Source organism: Pelodiscus sinensis, chromosome 2 (assembly GCF_049634645.1).
Source record: "Pelodiscus sinensis isolate JC-2024 chromosome 2, ASM4963464v1, whole genome shotgun sequence".
Taxonomy (NCBI): domain Eukaryota; kingdom Metazoa; phylum Chordata; order Testudines; family Trionychidae; genus Pelodiscus; species Pelodiscus sinensis.
The window spans coordinates 231,317,693-231,341,746 of record NC_134712.1 but is presented as its reverse complement, the minus strand read 5'-3'; the positions used below and the strand labels follow the sequence as shown (position 1 = coordinate 231,341,746).

General features: G+C 35.8%; 1 protein-coding gene across 13 annotated transcripts in view; it reads left to right on the top strand.

Moving 5' to 3' along the window:
• The window catches only part of PARD3 (par-3 family cell polarity regulator), a 677,664-nt gene that overhangs the window by 456,456 nt on the left and 197,154 nt on the right, over window positions 1–24,054 (top strand). For 7 of the 13 annotated variants that reach the window (XM_075922688.1, XM_075922683.1, XM_075922682.1 and 4 more), the window contains 4 exons: window positions 3,002–3,191; window positions 8,022–8,173; window positions 9,456–9,500; window positions 17,424–17,651. In XM_075922688.1, coding sequence (XP_075778803.1) covers window positions 3,002–3,191; window positions 8,022–8,173; window positions 9,456–9,500; window positions 17,424–17,651 — 615 coding nt within the window. The remainder of the gene's footprint in view (window positions 1–3,001; window positions 3,192–8,021; window positions 8,174–9,455; window positions 9,501–17,423; window positions 17,652–24,054) is intronic. The other 6 variants (XM_075922689.1, XM_075922685.1, XM_075922679.1 and 3 more) reach the window with 3 other exon arrangements.

Genomic DNA, 24,054 nt, shown 5'->3' with positions numbered 1-24,054 from the left:
TTTTCTTCATTATCAACACTTGGGTATCTTGTTCATCAAGTATCTGGTAGCGTCATCCCATCATCTTCATCAGGGCAGCAGGTAGGTGACTGGTTCACACAAGCCCAGTCATATCAAGAGTTGAGTCATACCGAAAAGAAAAAAATGTTCTCTCTTCCTTTTTCTACCATTTATAGAGCTTCTCTAGACTGATAGCCTATAATTTAGAGTTGTGTAAAGTTGCAGCAAGCAATCTCGAGCACATGCTTGAATAAGTAGCCCGATCAAGTCATAGCAAAGAGTGCTAGGTTTGGGATGATACACTTTTTTGGAGACATTCCTTTTAAAGCAGTGGATTCATCTTTTCCAAGACTGGGTTCTGTTTATAACTAGCTGTAAGCCCTCCACAGAAGAGGCATGATTTACTTTCTCCATTGGTGAGCTGTATACAACAGTATTCTGAAGATGAAGCCTTTCTCTCACTTGTTTTCCTCGGCAGCTTCAAGTTTATCTCTTTCATTTCAAAGCATCAATACAATTCAATTTTCATTCTTGTTAGATATTAAGAATAGTAGAGGAAAAGTTAAAAATGTGACTAAATTACTTGAGCCTCTCAGAAAGTTCAATCTGAAAAATGCACTAAGGTTCTACTTTTTCACAATCAACTCATTGGAGACATTATTAACTACTGAGTTAACAATCTTGTAGACAATATGTTTGAAAAGGAATACATTATCAGGCTAACCATTAACCTGTCCATCAAAAAAGTGATTGCTGGGCACAGAATTAGCAGTTATGTAAACTGAGCACATTCATTTCTGCTTGACAATAATAGGTTGTTTGCCATGGAGTACCAATGTATTCTAATCATTTTCATCTATTTTAGAAAATATCTCATTCAGCCACAAATTTTTCTTGAAATAACCATATAAAATATATTTGATTCGTAAATACAGTGAATTTTAGCTAATGTTCTTTTGTATCAGTTTATTGGCCCAATTAAAGTAACAGTACAGCAACATGATTATACAAAAGGGGAAAAATTAGAATTGCTATAGGTCTCATAACAACATACGGGTTTTCTCATTTGTCCCGATAGGTATTAAAAGAGGTGAGCAAAATATCTGGCCATGCATGTACTCATAATAACAAAACTTTTACAACCCTTGATACTTTTTATTACACAGTAAATTATTCCTAGTTAGTACCATGCTGTCCTGTTTCTATATTACATGTGTGTACACTCACACACATCATGCCATATGGTAAGTCAGCTGATTTGATGATAATCTGTTTTATTCATAATATGCATGACAATTTTTGTTAATTAATGTTATAGCAAAACAAAGTTTCTTTCAGTATTTACTATGTTCTTTCATTGTTATTTATTGGAAATATTCAAGGTTATACCAAGGAAATAACCAAACCTTTTAGAAGGCAATTTTTTAACAAGCAACAATATCTGGGGGTAAAGTTCATGTTACAGAAAAGGTTATTCTTAATAACTAGCTAATTACCTGAGATAACAAAATACTTGATTTCCATATTTCCAGTATGATTGGTATTCCCTATAACCAGTAAAAAGAAGTTTAGCGCAGTAATATTGCATCTATTGAGGTGATGTTATCTCAGGTAAAGCTGAACTGGAAAGTTTTAAGGCTGATAATTTTCTGTAGCATCAGTTTTACTTCTCTGCTAAATATCTTGAACCCTGATCTAAGCACCTCCACACTGAAAATAGGAAATGGTGACTCAGGCTAAAATTATAGTGATATTATTGAACACTGTAATAAAAAAGTCCCTTTGTGACGTTGTATCTGTTTAGTCTATCCTGTTGATGTATGATTTTTATATAAATGTAAAGGCTACTTCTGCTTTTTGTTAAACAGTTTGAAAACTTTATTACGTAAAATGCCATAGGAAATATTAGTGGAAAATATAATTCCAAGTATGTCTAAAATGGTAGGATTACAGTGGTAGTTTCTTCAAAAGATACAAATTGGTTTTTAAGTAGGAAGAAATGACTTTTCACTAATTTGAAAAACTACTTAGGCTCCAGTGCAACAACTCTTGCCTATAGGAGTTGTCCCACTGAAGCACGTTCACATATGAAGTGTAATGTCAAGTCCTTATGCCATCTCTTTGATTTAAAATTCACTTGGAGTGCATCTATACAGCAGGGCTTAACTCGAAATAAGCTATGCAAATTGAGCTACATCAATTGCTTAGCTTATTTTGAAATTGGGAGCATCTAAACAGCACTTATTTCAAAATAGAGCACTCTTCATCTGACATCCCTTACTCCTCGTACAATGAGAACTACAGGAGTCAGAATAAGAAGTCCTCCGGCTTGACAGTATTTCAAAATTATTTTGAAATAATGTTGCTGTGCAGATATACCCTAGGGCTTCAGTGGGAACAGAATTAAGGTTGTCCTCCAAATTTTACAAGTCTGGTGTGTAGTTGTCTTTTAAAACCAGGTCACCTACATAAATGACTGTCTGCCTGTTTATTTGTTCATTCATTTAACTATTTTATTGGGGGGGAGGAGGTAAACGGTTCCACATTTCAATTTTTTGACTCGTTTTATCTATAAGTGCTCAACGCTTTTGAAAATTAAGCCATTTCTGAAGGTTTCTACATCCAAATATGGATTTAAGTTTGTAAAGTAAGAATACTAAATTGGAAAATGTGTGCCTTGGTGACCAAGGGCTAGCTCATGGGAGGTCATGAATCCCATCAGTTCTCATTGATCCAGTTCTGCCACTTCTGTTAATTTCTGAGGATCGCAACCTGCACTACTTAATACTCTCCTTCAGAAGGATGTATGTAATTGACATACATATTTTTCAGACTTTCATGTAGCATATCTCATGTAATGTTACTGATTGTGTTAAATCAGTCTTATCTGTGATGTAACAGATTTGACATGACATTTTATCATTTGGATAATATACGATATGTAACATTCAGGGCTTAATCTACAGTTTCTTTCCCCTGTTCTCCTCCCCACATGGAACAGGTAAATACCAGCTGTCTCCAACAGTGAACATGCCACAAGATGATACTGTTATTATTGAAGATGATAGACTGCCAGTACTTCCTCCTCATCTTTCTGACCAGTCATCTTCCAGCTCCCATGATGATGTAGGATTTGGAACAGCAGATGTTGGTGCATGGGCTAAAGCCACAATTAATGAATCTACAGACTGGTAAGGCCATAGTCCATGGCATGAAAATGGTAGTAATTGGAATAATTTATGACTCTTTAATGTAATGGTTAGCTATGCTGATTATTACTTTTCATTTTTTTAACATTCAAACTACAACATTTTCCTGACTTTAATTGCTGCTGTTTCAGTAAGAGAGTCTGTGCAGATAATTGTGATGGACTTTTACTTTCTAGCTATGTGGTTTTATGCAGTTCTAAACACATTTAAACAAATGTTACCAAATACTATTAGGACCAAATTGGTATATAGCTGCGTTAACAGTATTAATATCCTGTAGTCAAATTATAAGATGAGCCATCTTTACATTTAATTAGAAAATCGTAACAGTTGTAGGAATGCCTCATTAAAAGTTTAAGATTATAATACATTAAAGATAAATTCCAATGGGAAATGTTAATTTATAATTATCTCTATAAATATATTTTCTACAAAATTAAATGCAAGATTTAATTGTATGTACTAATGTATATTTAGGAGACTTTTATCACATATGTGTCAGCTTTTACTGTATTTAAGGTAATGAATAATTTTCCAATAATCTGTTTAGAAATTAAGGGTGCTCTTAATTTAGGCCTGCCATTTGTGTGTTATTGCTCACATAACATTTAACAAGTTAAGATTACCTGATTATTTAGGATAAATATTATGTTTTGCATTGTGATTTATAAGTAGTGCAGTAATATTTTCCATAATTTAAAACACTGAAACCAATTTATCTCACATTTAACTTTCTAATTAGGTTGAATCTGTGATTTTATGTATAAATTTTTACATATGCGCTCCAATGGCTAATGTACTAGTCCCATTATTAAATTTATTGTTCTTAATAAAAGAAATATTGCATTCTGTTAGTACAGATCTCAGAGAACTGCATTAATTTGCAAGTCTAGTAATTATGTAAAGCAATGAGCAAAATAAAAGACCCTCTCTATGGAGCAACCTCCTTAGGGCGTAGTGATAATTAACACAAGCAGAGTAAAGAATAAGAATTTTCTTACTACCCCCATCTCCTGCTTCTTTTGTGAATGTGTCAGCAATATCTTAATAAAGTAACACTAGCAATGCCCTTTGGTTTTGATTTGCGCTAGTCAGCTTTTTCTGTTTTGATATTATGTTTAATTTGAGTTGATGTTCAGGGATTGCTCTTGCTGATTCTAAGCAGTGTTTTAATAATTGTTGTAAAATAACTTTTTTCGTCTTCAATTTGCTTTTCTGTTAATACTGCAGCTTTTCCTTAGAAAAGTCTCACCTGTAATTTGGGCCCTTGAAATGTCCATCTGTGTCTTTTGGAAAAGGATTTTAGAGCTGAAAGTCTGATATTTTTTAAATTGAACAGCACTTAAGATGTCATATAATACTTATCTTTGAGTGAATTTTTCAGCTAAATGAGTGTTGGGGAAAAGAGTAAAAAAAACTACATCTTTCAGTAAAAGTCCATTTGAAATCTGCAGATGCTTTTTACATTTACTGGTGCAGTGTAACTTACCATTCATATACCTTTCTGATCTTGAAAATAGTGACAAAGAAAATAGATTAGATATTATGGAATTCATTTTATACAAAAACCTTTAGATCTCTACCTTTATGAGAAATTGTTGAGGTCTTTAGATACAATTGCAGGTAAAAGAGCAGATCAGTTTACAGCCTTACTCATATATAGTGCTTTTTATTTGTAAAAAAATAAATGGCAGCAGAAGTAGATTGTTGCATTAATTTCCTGTTGCTAATGGTTGAAGGAAGACTTGTAAAATGAAGGTGCATTGTATGATATCGCTAGAAGGCTCAAAGGGTAAAGCTAAGAATATGGACGAAGGGTTATCCAAACAAGAATGGCAGCTGTTCTGAATCACAGCAGAAAATGTAAGCTTTTCCAGCCTGACAATATCTCACTAATCCTTGATGAAAATGTTATGAAAACAAATGGGCAATAAGACCGGATTAATAACTGGAATGTTAATAACAACAGAGGGTCAGAAGACGGTTACATTCTTTTAAGAATCAGCTGTTGTTCCAGAAATCTTATGTGTTAAGTGTGCTTTAAAATAGTAAATTGTGATGGGTATTAAATGAGTTTCAGTAATGGGAGATAGACTTTAACATAGCCTGAAAAATATTAAAATTAGCCATTTTAGTTACTTAGCTATGCTTGTTGACTTTTAACTTATGGATATTTACCACATCAATGTACTTTTGAGTTACATAGCTTATATGTTCAACTGGCTATAAAATTGGTGTTTGTTAATTATTGAAATAGGTATTGCCTCATTTAAATATATTTTAAAATTCTTTATTACTGTGGACTATTAGCATAATATGACATTCTGATATTTTTAGCAAGCTAGATTTAGATAAGATGAAAAAGTAAATCTTTGTACTTAGAATTTGTAGCATGTTTTCCAAATATTAAATAATTAGTCCTCATAATAACTCAAAGGGGCAGGTTAAGTGTGAGAGGTGCAGATGAGAACGCTGAAGAGAAACAGAGAGATTAAATGATTTGCTTAAGGACTCAAGAAGTAGAGTCAGCTGAAGAGCTGGGATCAAAACTCAGGAATTCTGGCTCCTTCTCCAAACCATGCCATTCTCTCCACACTCCTTGATTTACTTTTGAAATTTGTATTTAATCATAAAGTTTTAGCATGCTGCATGTGACTTTAAATGAATAATCCTATACAAAGCTCAATTTACAGGAACATGATATTCAACTTTAAAAGAAACTTGATATGTCTTGGAAAAGTAAACAATTATGTGAAGAAGATCAAATAAAAAAAGAGCAAGCAGCTAAAACAAACAGGAAATTCAGTCCTTGTAAAGAAAGAAGCACAGGATGCATTCTCTTCAGCAAGATGAAATGGAGCATTTCTAACTTAAGCTACATCAACAGATGTTGCTAAAGGAATTCCTCCCTTAATATTAACAAATGTATCATTTAGTACAAATAGTAGTTGTGAGCTAAAAACTCATGTGTGACCTTTGGAGAGACATTTATGATTTGAGAGGTGCTGAATATACATTTAATTGAAGTATTTGAGAGCACATTCTTAAACCCATGTGAGCCATCTTGAGCTCTCAGTTGCACTGCAGTAAATTGTTCAAAAAATTGTTTCCGTCTTCTGTAATGTGGGGAATAACATTTATTTCACAGGAATATTGTGACAATTAAATTGTCAATATTTTCAAAGCACTTTGCCCCAATTAAAAAAAAAATGACTAAATCATGGTCTTGAGTACACAGGCACCTTAGAAATTGCTGCAATAGTTAGATGTAAAGTACTGAGCCAAATTTACTGATCTCAAAACACATTGGACATTTCTTTCAGTGTAACAGGATCAGGGCCTATGTAAGTGAAAGGTATTGCATAGATGTCACTTGTGAGCAAACATCTATTGTCAAGTCACTCATGCATTTGTCCACATCTCATCTACCTATCGCAAACTCATTCATATTCTCCTGAGCCCCTTAGTGCCACACCAAACTACAGTAAACTTCCAATAATCTGGCACCTTTAGGACCCAGGGGGTGGGTGCCGGATTATCAAATATGCTGGACTATTGGAAGGGGGGGCTATGAGGTGTCTGGGGTGGAGTGGGGGGGATGTGCCCCTCGGCGCTGCGGGACCAACCCGGCAGCACCCTAGCTGCTTTGCCCCAGACTTCCCCAAGTCAGCCGCTGCTGAAACTGACCAGCGGCTGACTTGGGGAAGCCCAGGGCAGAGCAGCTGGGGTGCTGCTGGGTTGGTCCCGCAATGCCGAGGGGCGGCGCTACGGACCAACCTGGCAGCACCCCAGCTGCTCTGCTCCAGGCGTCCCCAAGTTTCAGCAGCAGCTGAATCGAGGAAGCCGGGGGCAGAGCAGCTCCAATTGTCCGGCAGCCCGGAGCACTTCTGGGTTCCAGATGGTGCCAGACCATCAGGAGTGCCGGACCATTGGATGCCGGACCACTGGAGTTTTACTGTAAATCTATCCTCACATCTTTACCCTCTTTCTCCAGTTTCCCTCCTCATTCTCAAACATTAATAAATTTATCTTCAAATTCCCGTGAGACAGGAAACATACTGAAGTCCCTTCCTGATAAAGAGCTAAATGGCTTGCCCAGATTCACATAGGAAGTCTGTGGCAAAGCCAGGAACTGAATTCAAATACCAGTGATTTAACCACTACCATCTCCTTCCCTTCACCCTCCATAAAATGAGATTGGAAAATGTTAGTGCAATATTTCTAGTCAGGCTAAATCCAGAAAATACACTGAAAAACTCACAAGAGAATGTTGGGTTGGTTTGTTTTTAGTTTTGATATAGAAGGTCCATCACAGTTCTTTAACTGCAGAGTTTCAGAGAAATTCATATGATATTCAGACAAGCCAGTACACATTTTGTGCTTTACTACTGCACTATATAAACTCATTGGAAAACAAACCATGTGTGTCACTGAGAATGAGAAATACTCACTTAAAATCATTCCTATATATATGGAAAGTGTACACTGCATTGTCATTTTAATATCTCCTGTGTGTGATTTTTCCTGCATGTGTTTTGATGTGTATAGGCATTATGTACACATTTGTCCATGAAGGTTTAGTAGGCTTTTAATTATTGATGCTTGTTAAACCACTGTTGCTCTGGACACACTATGCCAGATTGATTCTTGATGGAACTCCATTTACGTCAGTGGTTTATTTAAAATTAGCTGCTTTATCAACGGATAAAGAAGGTAGAAGTCATGTACTAAATGTCAGGTACTTTTTTCTCCAGATGAGTGGGTTGCATGATATTGATAAATGTCTGCCTAATTTATTTTCCCTTCCCACAGCACTCTTAGTCCAGATGTTGATCCAGTGCTTGCCTTCCAGCGAGAGGGTTTTGGACGCCAGAGCATGTCAGAAAAACGCACAAAACAATACTCAGATGCCAGTCAATTGGAGTTTGTTAAAACACGAAAATCTAAAAGCATGGATTTAGGTAGTGAGTTATATTTCTTTGAATGTTTTATCTGAACATGGATTTGATGTTGTTAATATAGATGTTTTTAATTTCAAATATGTGATTGGCACACACAGAGCAAAACATGTATGTGTGAAGTAGTGATATAAATAATGTGAGTTGCCAAGTGGCATGTACAGTTTGTAAATGTCTATAGATTTGTTGGTTTTAAACATGCAACGTATGGGAGTCTACATGGGTATGTACTTATTTGCTAAGATATTCTTTTGTATGACAGTTGCAGGATATGAGAGAGAAAAGATGGGTGAGATTTAGACCAACTTTTGTTAGGGGTGGGGAGGAGAGAGAGAGAGAGAGAGAAAGAGAAAGAAAGAAAAGCTTTAGGTCTGGAAGAACAGCTCTGTATAACCTCCAAAGCTTGTGTCTCACCAACAGATGTTGATCCAATAGAGACAAGGTGCAGCAATATCTTTTACCACTTACCTAGCCTCTATCGATATTTTGTAACAGGTGAAAATGTATACTGAAAAATAAATCACTGAATATAATTTTTTTTAAAGTAACAATTTCTATTGAGTTGACATTGGGAAGAGATCCATATTCTCAATTTATGTCTATATCTTACATCTTTGACTATTTGGTTTCCTAATAGTCTACAGCAAAACTTACTGAAATTAATGGGGATATAAATGAAGCAGTATATTAGAGAATGTGGCCTGGTCCCACTTCTGGTTTAGGCCATATGGTATATATATGTGCTGGAAACCATATACTGCAGCAGCAACCAAACAGTGTGTAAATATTCCACTTATAGACATAATCTCTTACTTTATACCTGATTTATTTCGTAATTTATTTCTAACTAATCTATCCATAAATCTGTCATTGGATTCAGGTTTTGAAGTGCAGACTCTAGTACCCTTAAGAAATATATTTTGAGTGTTTAATAAAATTTCTAAATGCTGAAATTAAAATGCAAGGAGCACTTTTAACTTTATAATATTTGTGGATATTACCACCTTCTGTAAAATAAGATTGGTGGTATTGACTTGTCTTGGCTAGCTGTGATGCGCTAACATGTAAATAACATATTGTTCCCGCCTGTGACATGGAAATGACTGACAAATTGCATGAAATGTACTAGTTTGCTGCTGTTTTTATTAAGAACATTTTCTCAATGTTGCATATTATTTGCATGAAGTATGATGTTACCAATGCCTCCTAACTTAGAAAATTGGAATGTTAGATGCATGTGGGGTGTGGGCACTAACTGGGCTAACCTTATACATTTACCTTTTAACAGTAGCTGACGAAACTAAGCTCAGTACAGTGGATGACCAGAAAACAGGTAAGAATTGACAGTAAGGCTGTTGCTATAGAAACCTTGGTCAAAGCAGCTAACCACAATTACACAACTGTCAATCACATTGCATGAAAACATGAATATTCCAATACTTGCATGGCTATTTTCTATTGTGAATAATCAAGTAGCACAGAATAGAGATATTTGAATAGTATATTCAAAGCAGGCCATATAATATAACTGTACTCCTGTTCCTACACTCCTGAAATTCATGAATACTCACTGTAGTTTTGAATTTATTTTTCACTTTCAAAAATTCTGAAATCGGTTCTTCAGGGCCTTGAATTCTAACTTAAAATAGAATGAGCAGAGAAAGCTGATCGTTTCATTACTACAATATTAACACTATGCTTGCAAATAATTAGTTTAATTGTAAAGATTTTCTTTGCATTAAGATGGCCATCAGACACATACCATGGGTCTGAATTGTAAATTCTTTGTTCATTCTGTATTGTCTTTAGAATTCAAAACAAAACATCATATCTGAACAAATCAATGTGTAAATAGAATCTGTTTCACACTGCAGACATCCCAACAGATTTTATATGATTATAAAAATAGCATTTGAAGCATAATTTTTTATTAGTAATTAAAATAATGTGCCAGCTGCAATCATGAACCTTTATGATTTATTAATGCAAGTTAGCTTTTGACCTTTGGAATGCTATTTTAATTAGCCTAGATACAGAGGACATAGTAATATTACTTAGGTCTAATTAGGAATAATTCACCTTTTCAACCTGAAAGTATTACTTATTTTTAGCATGAATCAAGGGGTAGGACATCCCACCCACATTTATTAATAGTATTTTACAGTTGTTTCTCTGTTTAAAACACATTTTAGAGCATAAACAGTCTTTATGACATCTTTATGACAATAGGCACAGCTCTTAAAATCTTGCTGATGAATGCCAGAAAGTTGCAAATAGTTAGGTTTTTTCTCAACTTTGAAATTGAGTAATCCCATTAGCTTCAGTGGGACTTCTTGGTATATAAAGTTAAATATATGAACATTTTTGTAGGATTGGAACATAGGAACCAATCTTTTACTGATGGAAGTAAACCATATTCGTGGGTAAAGCTGGTGATCGTATTCTTCCAAAAAAAAATTCTGAAAAATGCAGGTTTAGGGTAACTGAAATATTTAACAAATTTGTGCTGAATAACAAAAATTTTTGTCAGAAAAAAGAAACACAAAATTTAAACATTTTGTTTCAGCATTTTCAAAATGAAATGTTTTGGGTTTTTTGTTTTGAATTTTGTTTTTATTTTTAAAAATATCAAAATTAAACTTTTTATTTAATGAATGAAGTGTTTTGTTTAATCCAAGATAAATAGTAATAATTCTTATTTTTTTTACTTTTTTAATTCTTTATTTCTTTTTTGTCCTGCAAACTTTCAGTTATTTGCACAGCTCTGCTTCTGGGACTAATTACATTACTAACCACTGATAAAAGCGACAGGATCAGCTCCTAATTTTTGCATTGCAGCTTATTTTTAGAGTAGAGCTATGACTATACTGCCTGGAGACCCACATATGCTATAAGAAAATATAATTCTTATATTTAGGGGCACATACTATTTTAGGTTTTATTTGTACACTCCAAATCATTCCACATAGGTTTTCTATGTTAAGTTCCATGGAGACACAATTTATATGACTTGGGTTAAAGGGCATGACCTTAACCACAAAGCCATCTAGGATAAGCAAGATAAATATTTTATTTACAGCCTTAGTGGTTCTAAAAAGAAAGAACCTTAGATTTTATTCCCCTTGCTTTTGTACAATATTAACCAAATTTATATATAACGAATTGAATTCAGCCATTCCAGAAGATAGATAAATGAACGACTTGCAGTAGTTTGGCTTAGCTATTTTATGGTATGTTTTAAAAGGCAAATGTTTAATATATATGATGAGCTACGTTTTGATGAACTATATAAAATAGAAAACTTCATCATATTTATTTTATAAAAATAAACTCAGTCTGTGGAAGTAAAATTGAGTTTAATTATGTTGACCAAAATGGAAAGCAAAGTTCTCACCAGAACTAGGTACTATAATAGATTTGTTTAATTATTTTTCTTTCTTCATTTCACTTGAACTGTCTAATCCTTGCAGTGTTTACAGTTCATTCCAGAGGTTAGAAGTATATTCAGTGGCAATTGAGCATGGCTCATTTATCCAAGCTTAAGCATACAGTAACTGTGGCTGTTTCTTATTTCTATATACTCTTTGTCATAATGCTAACATTGTTCAGAGCTTATCTAAATCATTTGTTGTTTTTCCCTGGTGAATATCATCAGCTTTCAAGAAATTTTCCCCTATTTTTAGTAGCGTATACTGTATAATATGTTGTTACTTTTTTCTTTAAACTAAAATGTTCCTCCATTATTGTGTGGGAAAACAATTTAGTTTATCAGAACTTAATAAAGTGGTTCTTAGGAAATAAATTCACTGACTCACTGCTGTTGTTGTGTGACCAGTAAAATAAAATAATATGGACTGTGGATTTGCTGCATAAGTTTACAATTCAGAAGAAAGATAGATTTTTATATCTGTAATATGGCTACTTTGTAATGTACTGTTACTTTTCTACTAAATGATAAAAAAATATATAAGACAAGACTCCTTTTTGAGAGTATTTTAATTAGAGAGCAGGATGACTTAAAATTTCAGGTGGTAATTTATTTGTTTAAGTTTTATTGCGCCTAGAAATTGAAGTAAACTTTTTTTAGTAATGATTCAAGTTTTGATTTAAACATCAATAGGATCAAGAAAAGCTTCCTAAAAGAAAAAAAAGTACACTAAATTATTTAGAAGAGAAAATTCAATTAAAAATTAATTTTACAGATTTTTTAAAATAATCCAGTGATAAAGGAAACATCATACATCCTTTGAATCAGGGATTGCATATGATTTTTATCTTTAGAAAGTATCAGGAAAAGTTATGACACTATATAAATACTTAATATAATATCAGAAGGGGAGAAAGTATGATGTAGTTTTTAAAGCAGGAGAGTTCAACATAGCAGAATATGAGAACAAAAGCATTTGAGGTTGCAGCAAGTGTGTGTAATATGAGCCTTGTGTATCAAATGGGTACACGTGTGCTATGAGGCAGTGGAGGCAATGTTGTCTGCACTGTAAGGGACATTGTGCATGCCAGTGAAGGTGTATGCATGTGTGGGAAGGAGATGCTTAGCTACTATGATGTGGGGACAATAGAAGGATGTACAATGGAGAGAGGCAGTATGTGTGGCCTGTGATACATGTTTGTGCTGGGTAGAGGCATGCTTAAAGGTGCATGTCCCAAGTGGGGATGTATGATAGTGAGTATGTGCGTGGATTTCTCTTATAATGGCACTTTGGTGTTCTCTGAGGAGAAATGGTGCAATATGTATGTTGTTAGAGTGGATGGGTTGCAGGCATGTGTGCATGAGAGATTATACTAGCATGTGTGAACTCACAGAGGGATGAGATTGCCTAGCAGAGCCTTCTGAAAAAGGGCAGTTATGATTCTGAAGGAGCATGCTTGCTGGACACTTGGGCAAAGTGGGAAGGGGGGCTGGCTCTGCGCTCTCAGAAGGAGCGGAGCCTCAAGTGGAAGGACCCTCAGACCCACTGGTGCTCCAGCAGCAATATAAAGATCCCAGGGTTCCAGATACTTCTGCAGTAATGGCTGCAGCCAGAAGGCCTGGTCCCTTTTGAATTGCTAAACCCTGGGGCAGTTCTCTCTTTCCTTCTCCCTCCCTCTCCCCATTGGCAGGCCTGCACACTCTTGAGGGTGGGCCCCTGGATTCCAGAAGGGTGCAAGTATGTGTCTTATTAGAAGCAATAATGAGTGAGCCCAAGAAAATGAGTGAGTGTCCTTGGGGGTTGCAAATAAATGAATGAACATTTATATAGAGTGCACAGGGAGTGGGTGCAGACAGCGTGGTTTTCATGGGAAGTGTTGCTAGTTATAGTTGGCTGGCTACATCAAGTTATTTGTCAGGAAAAGATATTGAGGAGGAAAATGCTGATACTTCAAACATGCCTCCCCTCACATACACTCACAAAGCTGATGTGGGATGGGGGAACCCTATATTTCTTTGAATTGAGACTTCAATTTGATTTTGAGTGTATATTTCTTGTGATTACTAACGAAACTGTAGCTATGGGGAAAAGTTGATATTTTTCTATTACCATGTAATGGAAAAGGCAAATTTATGATTTTGAAGTTAACATATTTTTAAAAATTGATGAAGTTTTTCAGTGATTTGTCACTAACCATTGACTTTATGATTATGCTGTTCATACAGCTTTTGATTTTCTCTGCTCAATATAAAAGAACACTTAACCATATGTTTTAAAAACAGTTGCCTTCCTATAAAATGGCCACAGATGATAGTGGTATATTAAAATATAAATAGCACTATGATCACAGTAGTTACATTATTTCTGGGTGATACTTCCTGTTTTCAGCTTCTGCAGCCCGTCTACATTTCTGTTCATGGCCGCCAAAGTTCAATAAATATTGCTACCATTTCTGCAATCCATTATTAGTTTTACAGTACTCTGGGAACATTAGGTCATATCCCATCTTGCTTTCCCTTTGGGAAAGCGTTACTTACATAAATATTGTTCTCACAATTATCTTTATTGAGCAACAGGAAATAGGATTTTTTAAAATGTCCTTTATGAGCATAAATGGGCACATAATGCTTGCTTTATAATTACTATTTACAGAAAGAATATATAGCAATTCTATAATTAGGAAAAGATATAAGAGCATTTCATGAAGAAAGATATTTGAGATTTCATTTTGAAGTAAGGAAACTTACAGTAATTTTGCTAGGTAATGGAATAACCTTCTCCCTTTGTATAGGAAAGTGAATCTATCAAACAGCTGGTTTATTCATAGCTGTCCTGTCTTTCAAAAAACTGGCAGGCTTTTTTCAAAAAACTGGATAGGTTTTAACAAAATTTAATCTGGGAAGTAAACTCCTCATCACTTTTCTTACACTGCAGGCACCAGTGTAAGTGTGGGTGTGTATTTATGGAAAAAAGTAATCTATGCAAAAGTTTCTAGGATAATGGCTACATCAGAAATATTTATCTAATGACAAGAGGTAAGAGCTGTGTGAATATTAACATCAAACTTCAGCGCATGTTCACAAAAGTTAGGTGAACATGGTGTGAGGTTTGTTTGCACAGCTGAGAAGACATTGAATTCCCCATTCCCAGCTGACCTTCCTTGTTCACCCCAACAGCTGCTCTATGCCCCCAACTATCCTCATATCCCCAACTCTCCAAAGATATCAACTGTCTGTGAAAGGAAGGGTTCTTCTTCTAGGTGTGAGTTCAACAAATTTAAGCTTCCAAGTGAATCTGCAGAGGCTTGTTTCTTCTCAATGCCTGCATCCAAACTGCAGTGTTTTTTTAATCTTTGTGGACCTGTGTGTGAACCAAATTTGGCCAAGAGGGCGAGGGAATTTTTTTGCTATTTCATAAAGTCAGGAAGGCAGCTGTGAAAAAAAATACTTTGGCAGCTGCTGTTTAAGTTTACTTGGCTTCAGGCCGCTGAGTTTAGCTCCTGGTTTCTCAAAGTTTTGAGAGCTGAGCCCCCTTCTAGGAAAATGAAACCAACTGCCACCCCTCTTTAACTCTGCCATGTTAAAGAGTAGCACAGGGAAAATTTGCATTGCCATTTTTCTGCATCACAAGTTGTTTGCACATCCCTAGGGTACACTGACTGGGAAATGCTGCATTAGCTTATGCTGGGCATCAGTGGTTTTACAATTTCTAATTTAAATATATTTAATTCAAATTTAAGACATTTACTTCCCTTATGTTAGTCTTAGGAAGCTGGGCTGGCAGTTGTGTACTTTTCTTTTAATGTTATCTAGTACAGTGGGGTGTACATTCAGATTGGGGCCCTTTCTAATATAAATTTTTTATGAAAATATCATTCTTCATGGCTCTGATATGAATAATATGTGCTTGTGGGGAGAAAGCTGTCCTGGTGGCTAGCACCCTGGACTAGGATTCAGGAGAGATGGGTTCTATTTCTGGCTCTACTATTGACCTGTTGAATGACCAAAGGCAAGCCACTTTGCCCTTTGTCTCTCATTATCTCATTCCATAAAATGGAGCTATGGGTCTGCTTTGTTAAGCAATTTTGAGATTTGTAAATAAAAAGCTCTGAATAGAAGCTAGATATATCATTATATTATTAGAAAAATGTATTCAGTTACATGCATCTTATTACCTGAAAGATAATCAAAAATGGGAGAAAGATCGGAGAAAAACATTGAAAAGGGTTGGCAGGGAGAGAATTACAGCATTTTATTTATGAAGTTGAAAAAAGTTATGTACATATAGTTTGACAAAGCAACGACTAAATGTGGATATGATAATAATGAGAAAAGTTGGAAGTGTGTAAACAGTAATGAGAAAGTGGAATTATTTAATATCATAAAATGACGACTACTTTGTTCCTCATACTAACAGTGAAAGGCTAAGGATTTTTTTTTATAATGAGAACTATTAGCCTGTATAATGATCTCCCAAATAAAGCACTGGGAGTATGATCATGTGGAACCTTTATTGGTATGCTGGTCAGACCACCAATAAATGTACAGTAGTACTTCCATCTCATGATTCTGTAATCCCCATTGTATGAGCTCTCAGTCAAGCCTTTTGTTGTCTTTTCTATTATTTCATCACCAAATAATAAAACTAGAGACTGTCCCACTTATTAGTCTATCCATATCAGCAAACCCTTTGTATATACAAAATGGCCTTCCATTCTATTTCATTATTTCTCCCTTATCCTTCTGCCCTTCTGTCTATATAGACCACCTCTCCCATATGTTCTTGGTGGAGCTTCTGAACGTCTGACAAAATTTGTTCCTGTTCAGCCCTGTCACTTTTGCCCTTGGTGAAAGTCTCAGTGAAGGCTTGTCTAGTCTGACTTTGCTGTTTTGAACATTGATGCCACTTTGTGAGATGATTTGGATCATAGGTGTGGTTGCTGCATTATAAAAGGCCAGGCATCTGTATCCATAAGCATAGAAGGCAATCTGGGAAGAGAAGTGGAAAAGTCAGTCCTTTATCATATTTCTTATATGCATTCTTAAAAAGATTCAAGTTTTACTGGTAGGAGATGGTCTCAGACAGTTCCAGGGCTCACCATCCTTCTCAAACTTGTACGTCCCGGAATTGTGGGTCTTTTTCAGTGGTTTTTTTTTTTTTTTTTTACATATTACCTAAATAACTGGATCTCTACTTCAGACCTTGTTAATGAATATGTAAACGTGTCCTATTAGGTCTACTTAGATTATTCAGATGAATTTCATTATAAAATTAGGTACTATAATATTTTGATGGAAAGCTTTAAAACTCAGTGCAAAAGCCACTTCAAATTATAATGCAAGATATTTTCTCTTTGTTATATTGAAAATATAAGATAAATTTCTATCAATAACATTTTCTTACTCTGCATCAATCCCAATGATTTACATAAAATATGTTACGCCCAAAAAGCATACCCTCCCTCCCCCACAAAATGAAAACCAACCCTTCCCACACATCCATTATAATTGGATGCCAAATAGATTTGTATATCTGATGTTCTTAAAACCTAAATTGTTTTTTAAAGCTTGAGAATTATTTTAACCATGTGAATGATAATAAAATAGCAGTGATGTTAGACATTGGTAACCTTGTTAGAGTCATTGACTAAGACATGACGTACTCATTCATTGTTCAAAAATCCACAGATCTAGACAGAAATCCCTACAGATTAGAGATGATGTGAATAATGTTAAGTATATTCCCATAGACTTTCACTATAAATGTGGAGAATCAAGTATACAGTTCTCTGTACTAATCCTGATTACAATTTTTTTTTAACCACTAAGGTTCCCCAACAAGAGACGTGGGTCCTTCATTAGGACTGAAGAAATCCAGTTCATTAGAAAGTCTACAGACAGCTGTTGCTGAAGTGACTTTGAATGGTGACATTCCTTTCCATCGTCCACGGCCACGAATAATCCGAGGACGAGGTTGCAATGAAAGCTTCAGAGCTGCAATTGACAAATCATATGATAAGCCTGTTGCAGATGACGACGATGAAGGCATGGAGACCTGTAAGTATCGTATTGCTATATGTTAAGAACATTATTGCTATTTCCTTTGTAAGTTTAAAAACAGATTCAGAACAATTAACAGGATCAAATAGAAAACAAAATATAATTTTAAGTCTTTTAACATAAAGTATAATTTAGACTTCTCTAGATTGTTAAAGTATGCTTTAAAAGTGCTTGTGGCTTGCTTGTTTGTTCACAGAATGCAACATTCTGAAGTTACATTTCTTTCTTTGTAGAGCAAGAAAATGAGATTAAAATGAGCATATTTGTTTTAATTATGTAATGTGAAAAGTTTCTATAAAACTATATTTCTATTTGTTTAATTAAAAAGTTTAACCAAAAGAAAAAAGTTGAATTCAAGTAGAAAAATATCTGTATGGAAGAATACATTAATGATGTGTTGGGGAAAAAAATTACCACTATTCTTTAATTAGAATGAGTAAGGCTGGCAGATCTAATAAAATTCTGAAGTTAATGATCAGCTATTACCCACCCTAATGGGCATTAATTTACATTTCCAATTCTTTAACCCCAAATGTGACCCAACACATGGAGAATGTGTCATTAATATAAAAGAACTTCAAAGCTAACCTTATCATTATTGAACTATGTAAGAACAGGCTGATAAAATGGCAGTCGATTGTGAATGCAAATAGTATGAATGGTAAATTACCTCAATTGGAAGTTGTATTAAAATTATTGAAATTTTAATCTTCTTCTTATATTACTTTTGCTTGTCAAACTTCAGAAGATTTGTTTTTAAATCAACCTAATTCTGGTTAGAAAAGGCTTTTGAATGAAGACAGTTTAGGGTTAGAATGAAATAATAAAGTGTTAGGTTGAATACTAAGTAAAAGTTTGGAAAGTGAACATTTACCGTCTGCTTAATTAAAATAATTTGGTCCTGCAATTATGCAAGATCACTTATTTTCCTTGCTCTGTTCCTAAAAATATTCTATGATTTAAACTAAGATCATTTTGCCAGAGTCAGTACTCTCCAAAATAACTACAGATATAATTAATTCTGCATACCCTCAGCCCTGTGTCTAGCAATTTCATGCAGCAATGAGTCTAAATGCTAATCTTGTGGCTCATAGCTGTCAGTCTATTGTTAACCAATGGCTGAGTGAGAATGAGAGAGTGTGTAAAACGATCTTGATCATTCTTCCAAAGTAGATGTCTAGGGTCTTTTGGGGCATGAGGCCATGTTTTTCTAAATGGCTTTGTTTGGTGCAAGCCAACTGACAGTTATTTCCTGTTGTCAGACATCAGACACCACATGCTCAATGGGAATTAAGTTTCAAATGGTTCAACCTCATTTAATTAAAAAAGGGCATAACAAAGGGGTTATAACTGAACATTCTGTATGTGTTCATAAACATTCTAGTTTTCTGTAAAACATTTTGAATCTATTTACTTGACTTCATTGGGATTATAGTGAAGATGCATGGCCAATGGTATATCTTTTGGAAAGATCCAGTAGATGTTTGCCTGCCATAAACTTACCCAACCCCTCCCAATCTCTTCTATCCCATTTGAGGAGTCTTGCACTGATTGATCTGGCTTTTTCTCATGTTCGTGTAGCATTGGGCCCAAACCATGCAGAATGATCAATAAGGAAAATGCATCTTAAACCATATTGGTAGAGCTTCACCAGTATTAAAAGTATTGTGTATTCACAAGTAGTACAGTGAAATCTACAAATCCTGGCCAGCCATACCACACTGAGAAGAGAGCAGAATCAATGTCATTTACTGGGAACTTTGTCTCTGAGAGCCATGCGTACATATTAAAGCAGAGAGCATCTGCAATGTGCTCCATTTTATTCAAATGGTCTATAGCCTCAAGTTCCATATATATTGCTAAATGACCTCTTCAGGTGGGCACAGTTTAGGACACTCCTGAATAGATTTCGGTCCATTTAGCAATCTGGAATGCAAACAACTAGTGTTTCTTCTACAACTATATGGCTTTTAAAATCAGGTTTAATTATTTTATAACTTTTTAGAATTAAAAATGCTGATTTGTCTTTTAAAATCCAGTCGAGATTCAATATGGTGGTGGTCAATTTGCTGCTGCCCCTGAGATTTTATTCATTTGTCTTGCTTGCAGTTTTTCTGTTTCTTTTCCAGATGTTTTAAAAGTAGGAATATTTCTTCCTTTCAGTCGTATGGGTTGGCAAGACAGTACAGGTTGGGTACCTGTACTGTTCCTCACCCTCAGGACCTCACCTGCCCAAAGGAGGAAATTTGCCCACCCTGGGGAGGTCCCCTGCCACCATCCTTCCCAGACACTTCCCCTCCCTCCAGCTGACTTTGCTCCAGCGCCACTGTCACTGGGCTCCAGCCCAGCTGCTACAAAGCTTGGGCTCCAGCATTCTGCCAGCTGGTTGGAGTTCTCCAGGGACAGAGCTCCGCAGCCCTGCTCCTGCTCTTCCCAGCTGGGGTCCCCAAGGACTGAGCTTCTCAGCTGCCCCACTACGATCACACCCATTCGGGGCTTCCTGGGGACTGGGTTCTCCGACTGCCCCGCTGCTCCTACGCCTGGCTAAGGATCCCTGGGAATGAGGCTCCCCAGTAGCTGCCCAGCTTTCCTGCCTGGCTAGGGCACCCAGGGGTTCGGGCTTACTGGTCCTGATGGTGAGGCTTCCTGCTGCTGACACTCCTGGGGTCCAGGACTTCCTTACCGGCTCACACTCCTAGGGGCCGGGACTCTCTGGTCCAGCAACATCCTTGGTCCTACTGGACCATGGATGTTGTTGGACCTGAGAGTTCTGGATTTAGGAAGTTCAACCTGCAGTACTGAACTGCCTTTATAAAGGACTCCTAACATTTGATCATCTTATGAAAGAGCTCTAAAAATATGGAGATACTATATGTGATAAAGGCCTTTTAAAAATAATTGTTCTCCCTGAAACAATGTTATTCAAACTGTTAGAATAGTATGAATACCATCTGGAAATGTCTAATTCTGTGAATACATTTTAAGAGTTTTGAGGAGGATACTTATGGATTATAATGCCTATAATCAGATAATAACAGAATGTTGTGGGTGTTTAGATTATAAGAATCATTGCACTTGTTTTTTAATACTTGGAATAGCTGACTAGAAACAAAATGTCTATCTCTGGTGTGTTGTCTGAGAACAAATCATTTGAATCTGGAGAAATTGGCAAAGCTTTCTAATCTTTGTTGAGTCTTAATTGCTAGGACCTACAGTCATATTAAATATCACAATGAGTGGTCTAGGAGCTCAGTTATGAAACCGTTTCACATTAAATAGCTTCAATTTCTCTTGTGTATCTTTTCCATTTTATGGCCTAATTAGGGAAATAGCTTCACAATACCTTTTTGTAGTTTTCTTTAATACGGTGTGGTTTGTGAAGGATGATTTAGGTCTTCAGCTTGAATTGATGCTAGAAGCATATCCCAAGTTAATTTTTGCCTTCAGTGATCGAAATAGGTGGTGGTGAAGGTAGGGGAAATCTCTAATATATTTTCCAGCCACCTAATATCATTATTGCAACATAACAAAAATCAGTTGTTTCATTTGTAGAGTGGACTTGAATTTTAATTGGACATTTGCATCTGTTGTAAACACTAGTAATTGTGTATATCTTAATTGTAGAATCACTATGCTGCACAAAATGACTTTCTTCATGTTATGACTTTTTAAAAATCTGGAAATCTGCTTATTCTAGTGTGTCACTGGGGAAAATTAATCCTAGTTCATTGGGTAGAAGAGGCTGTGGAGCAGTCTAAGAAGTTAATTGCAAGCAAACTACTGTGGAAGCTTGATAGAAGAAAATTTATTGAAGAACAGCTATGGAAAGGAAGCAATATTATCTCTGTAGAATATGCAAAATAAATAGTAAAGGGAAATTCATTGTTATGACAAGTTGTTTAGCAACTCAGCATAATACAGTACCCTTGATACATTCTTGGGATTAATTTAGTATGTGATTATTTTGAATATGAACAGCTATAGGTCAAAATCCATTCATCTTTAAAATCCTAGTGAAGTTAAGTAAACAAATATATGACCTGTGTGTGTACCAGTTTTTTTTATTTATTTTTTTAGTGCTTGCATTCATTTACAGGCACAATCAGATAGTTAAATGTCAATCCTATTTTTTTGTACCAATAATGGATTCTAGGTGCCAATTTGCATACACTAAATTAGAGACTGTTTTAAAATGTGGCCCTCAGTGTCCAGATCTGAACTTTTAATAATCATTACATACATCCCTATTATCCAGTTCTGGTAGTAAATGCCGTGAACTCAAAAGCACTAATACTAGTAATGTGGACACATTTGAGAAGGTTTCAGCCTTATCTTCTTAGGGCATGTCTAGACTACATCCCTCTTTCAAAAGATGGATGTAAATTAGACAGATTGAAATGGCAAATGAAGCCAGGAGTTAAATTTCCCACACCTCATTTGCATAATGGCACCCACACGTTCTTTCGAAAAAGGGCTTTTCGAAAGTACAGTGGCCATCTAGACAGGTTCTTTCGGGGGGGAAAAACCCTTTTTTGAAAGATCCTGTACTCCTCATTTTTTGTAGTCTAGATATGCCCCTAGTTACAATTGCCAGAATATTGGAAGTGCACTTGAAATGGAAAATTTGTCAGGCTTGGTATGCTCTTAAAACTTAAGTGACCCTAACTACATTGCTCAGGACTATTTCATTTTTCACAACCTGTGCTGTGTAGTGAACTTAACCTGATCCCTATGTAGATGCAGCTAGGTTGATAGAAGAATTCTTCCACTGACCTCGATACTGCCTCTCAGAGAGGTGGATTACCTTCATCAGCTGATAACCCTCTTCTATCCATGAAAGATGTGTCTGCACTATGGGACTACAGCGATACAGCTGCAGCACCAGAGCAGTAGCTACTGTAATAAAGATTAGCTGCCGAATTCCAGTCATATTCAATAGAAGAGCAAATAGCATGATGCAGTTAGATCCTGTGATCATTTGCTTGAGATTGGAAATTATAATAGTTGTGGTTTAGAAATATATGTCTATACTCATATTTGCCCAATCTGAAATAATTTCTTTTGAATATATTTGTCAAAGGCTGTTGGGTTGATAGGGTATTCTAGGGGATCTGGAATACTTAGAGCAGTGCTTCCCAATTTTATTTGGCCACGGAACCCTTTTAAACTCGGAAGAATTTCGAGGAACCCCTACAGCCAGGGGAAAAATTTGTCGAGGAAAAAAAAGGGCGGGGGAGAGGAGGTATCTGAGAGCTAGCAGGGTACCAGAGAAGGAGCCGGCTCCTCTCTGTCTCTTTAAGAGGGGGAGAAGGGAGTGATCGGGTTCTCACAGACCCTTACTTTCACTTTGTGGAACCCTGGGGTTCCGTGGAGTACCATTTGGGAAACACTGGCTTAGAGAACAAGGCTTGCCTGAGTCAAATGGTTAAGTCCATGGTTTGTGGCCCTACCAAAGAACAACACACTGTTCATATTCATCTGGCACTTCAGTTTTTGAAATCTGGATGCTCCTATATTTTTGTCACTTTTCTCTTCAGATTTTCAGGAATATGTGTTTCAAATTATACATTGTCTCTTTGTGGGTCCAGGCCTGAAACAGCTCATAATGCTCACTTGGAAGGTTTTAGTTGTTCTAGGTTGACATAACCTGCATTTCTAGAGTTTTCATGTCAACCACTGGAACTTCTGTGAAAGTAAAACTGCAACATGTTTTTAAAATAAATTGCTAAAGAGATGTTATTTCATCAAATTCACTGTGGTAGTTTGCTTCTGAAAAACAAAGGATTAAAGGGTTGTATTGACAATCAAATAAAAAAAGTCCTAAATGACTTTTTTTTTCAATGTTGTAGTCATGTTAGTCCTGTGATATGAGAGGGACAAGGTAGATGAGGTAATATCTTTTATTGTGCCACCTTTTGTTGGTGGAAGGTATATCTTTTTGAGTTACCTCAGAGCTTTTCAGGTCTAGGTAAAGAAGCAGTGTGTCTGCGCTAAATATAAGTTAAGACAAATTGGTAAACAGAGAAAGGATGTTGGAGGCTGCCACTTGAAATGTTGAGCAATTGGGAGTTAATGTATTATGCATGAAGGGTTTGAAATGAGCAATTAAGGGTAGCAGGCAGAGGGGTGTGCTACAAATTGATGTAATATAAATGACTTGTATATTTTGATGAGTTTTACTAAAAAGTTACGAACTACATAACACTAATCTTGCTCTTTATATTAAGCATATGTAAAGCTCTCCTCACTGTAAAACCTAAACACCAACTCAAAGTAGCCAGTTAGCAGCACTATTGGCTAGCCAGCAGTGCTGCTATTCCACAATGTTCTGGGTGGCCCACAGAATATACAAACTGATTCCCTTCCCTTAAGAATTTACAGGGGAACAATAGACATGAAG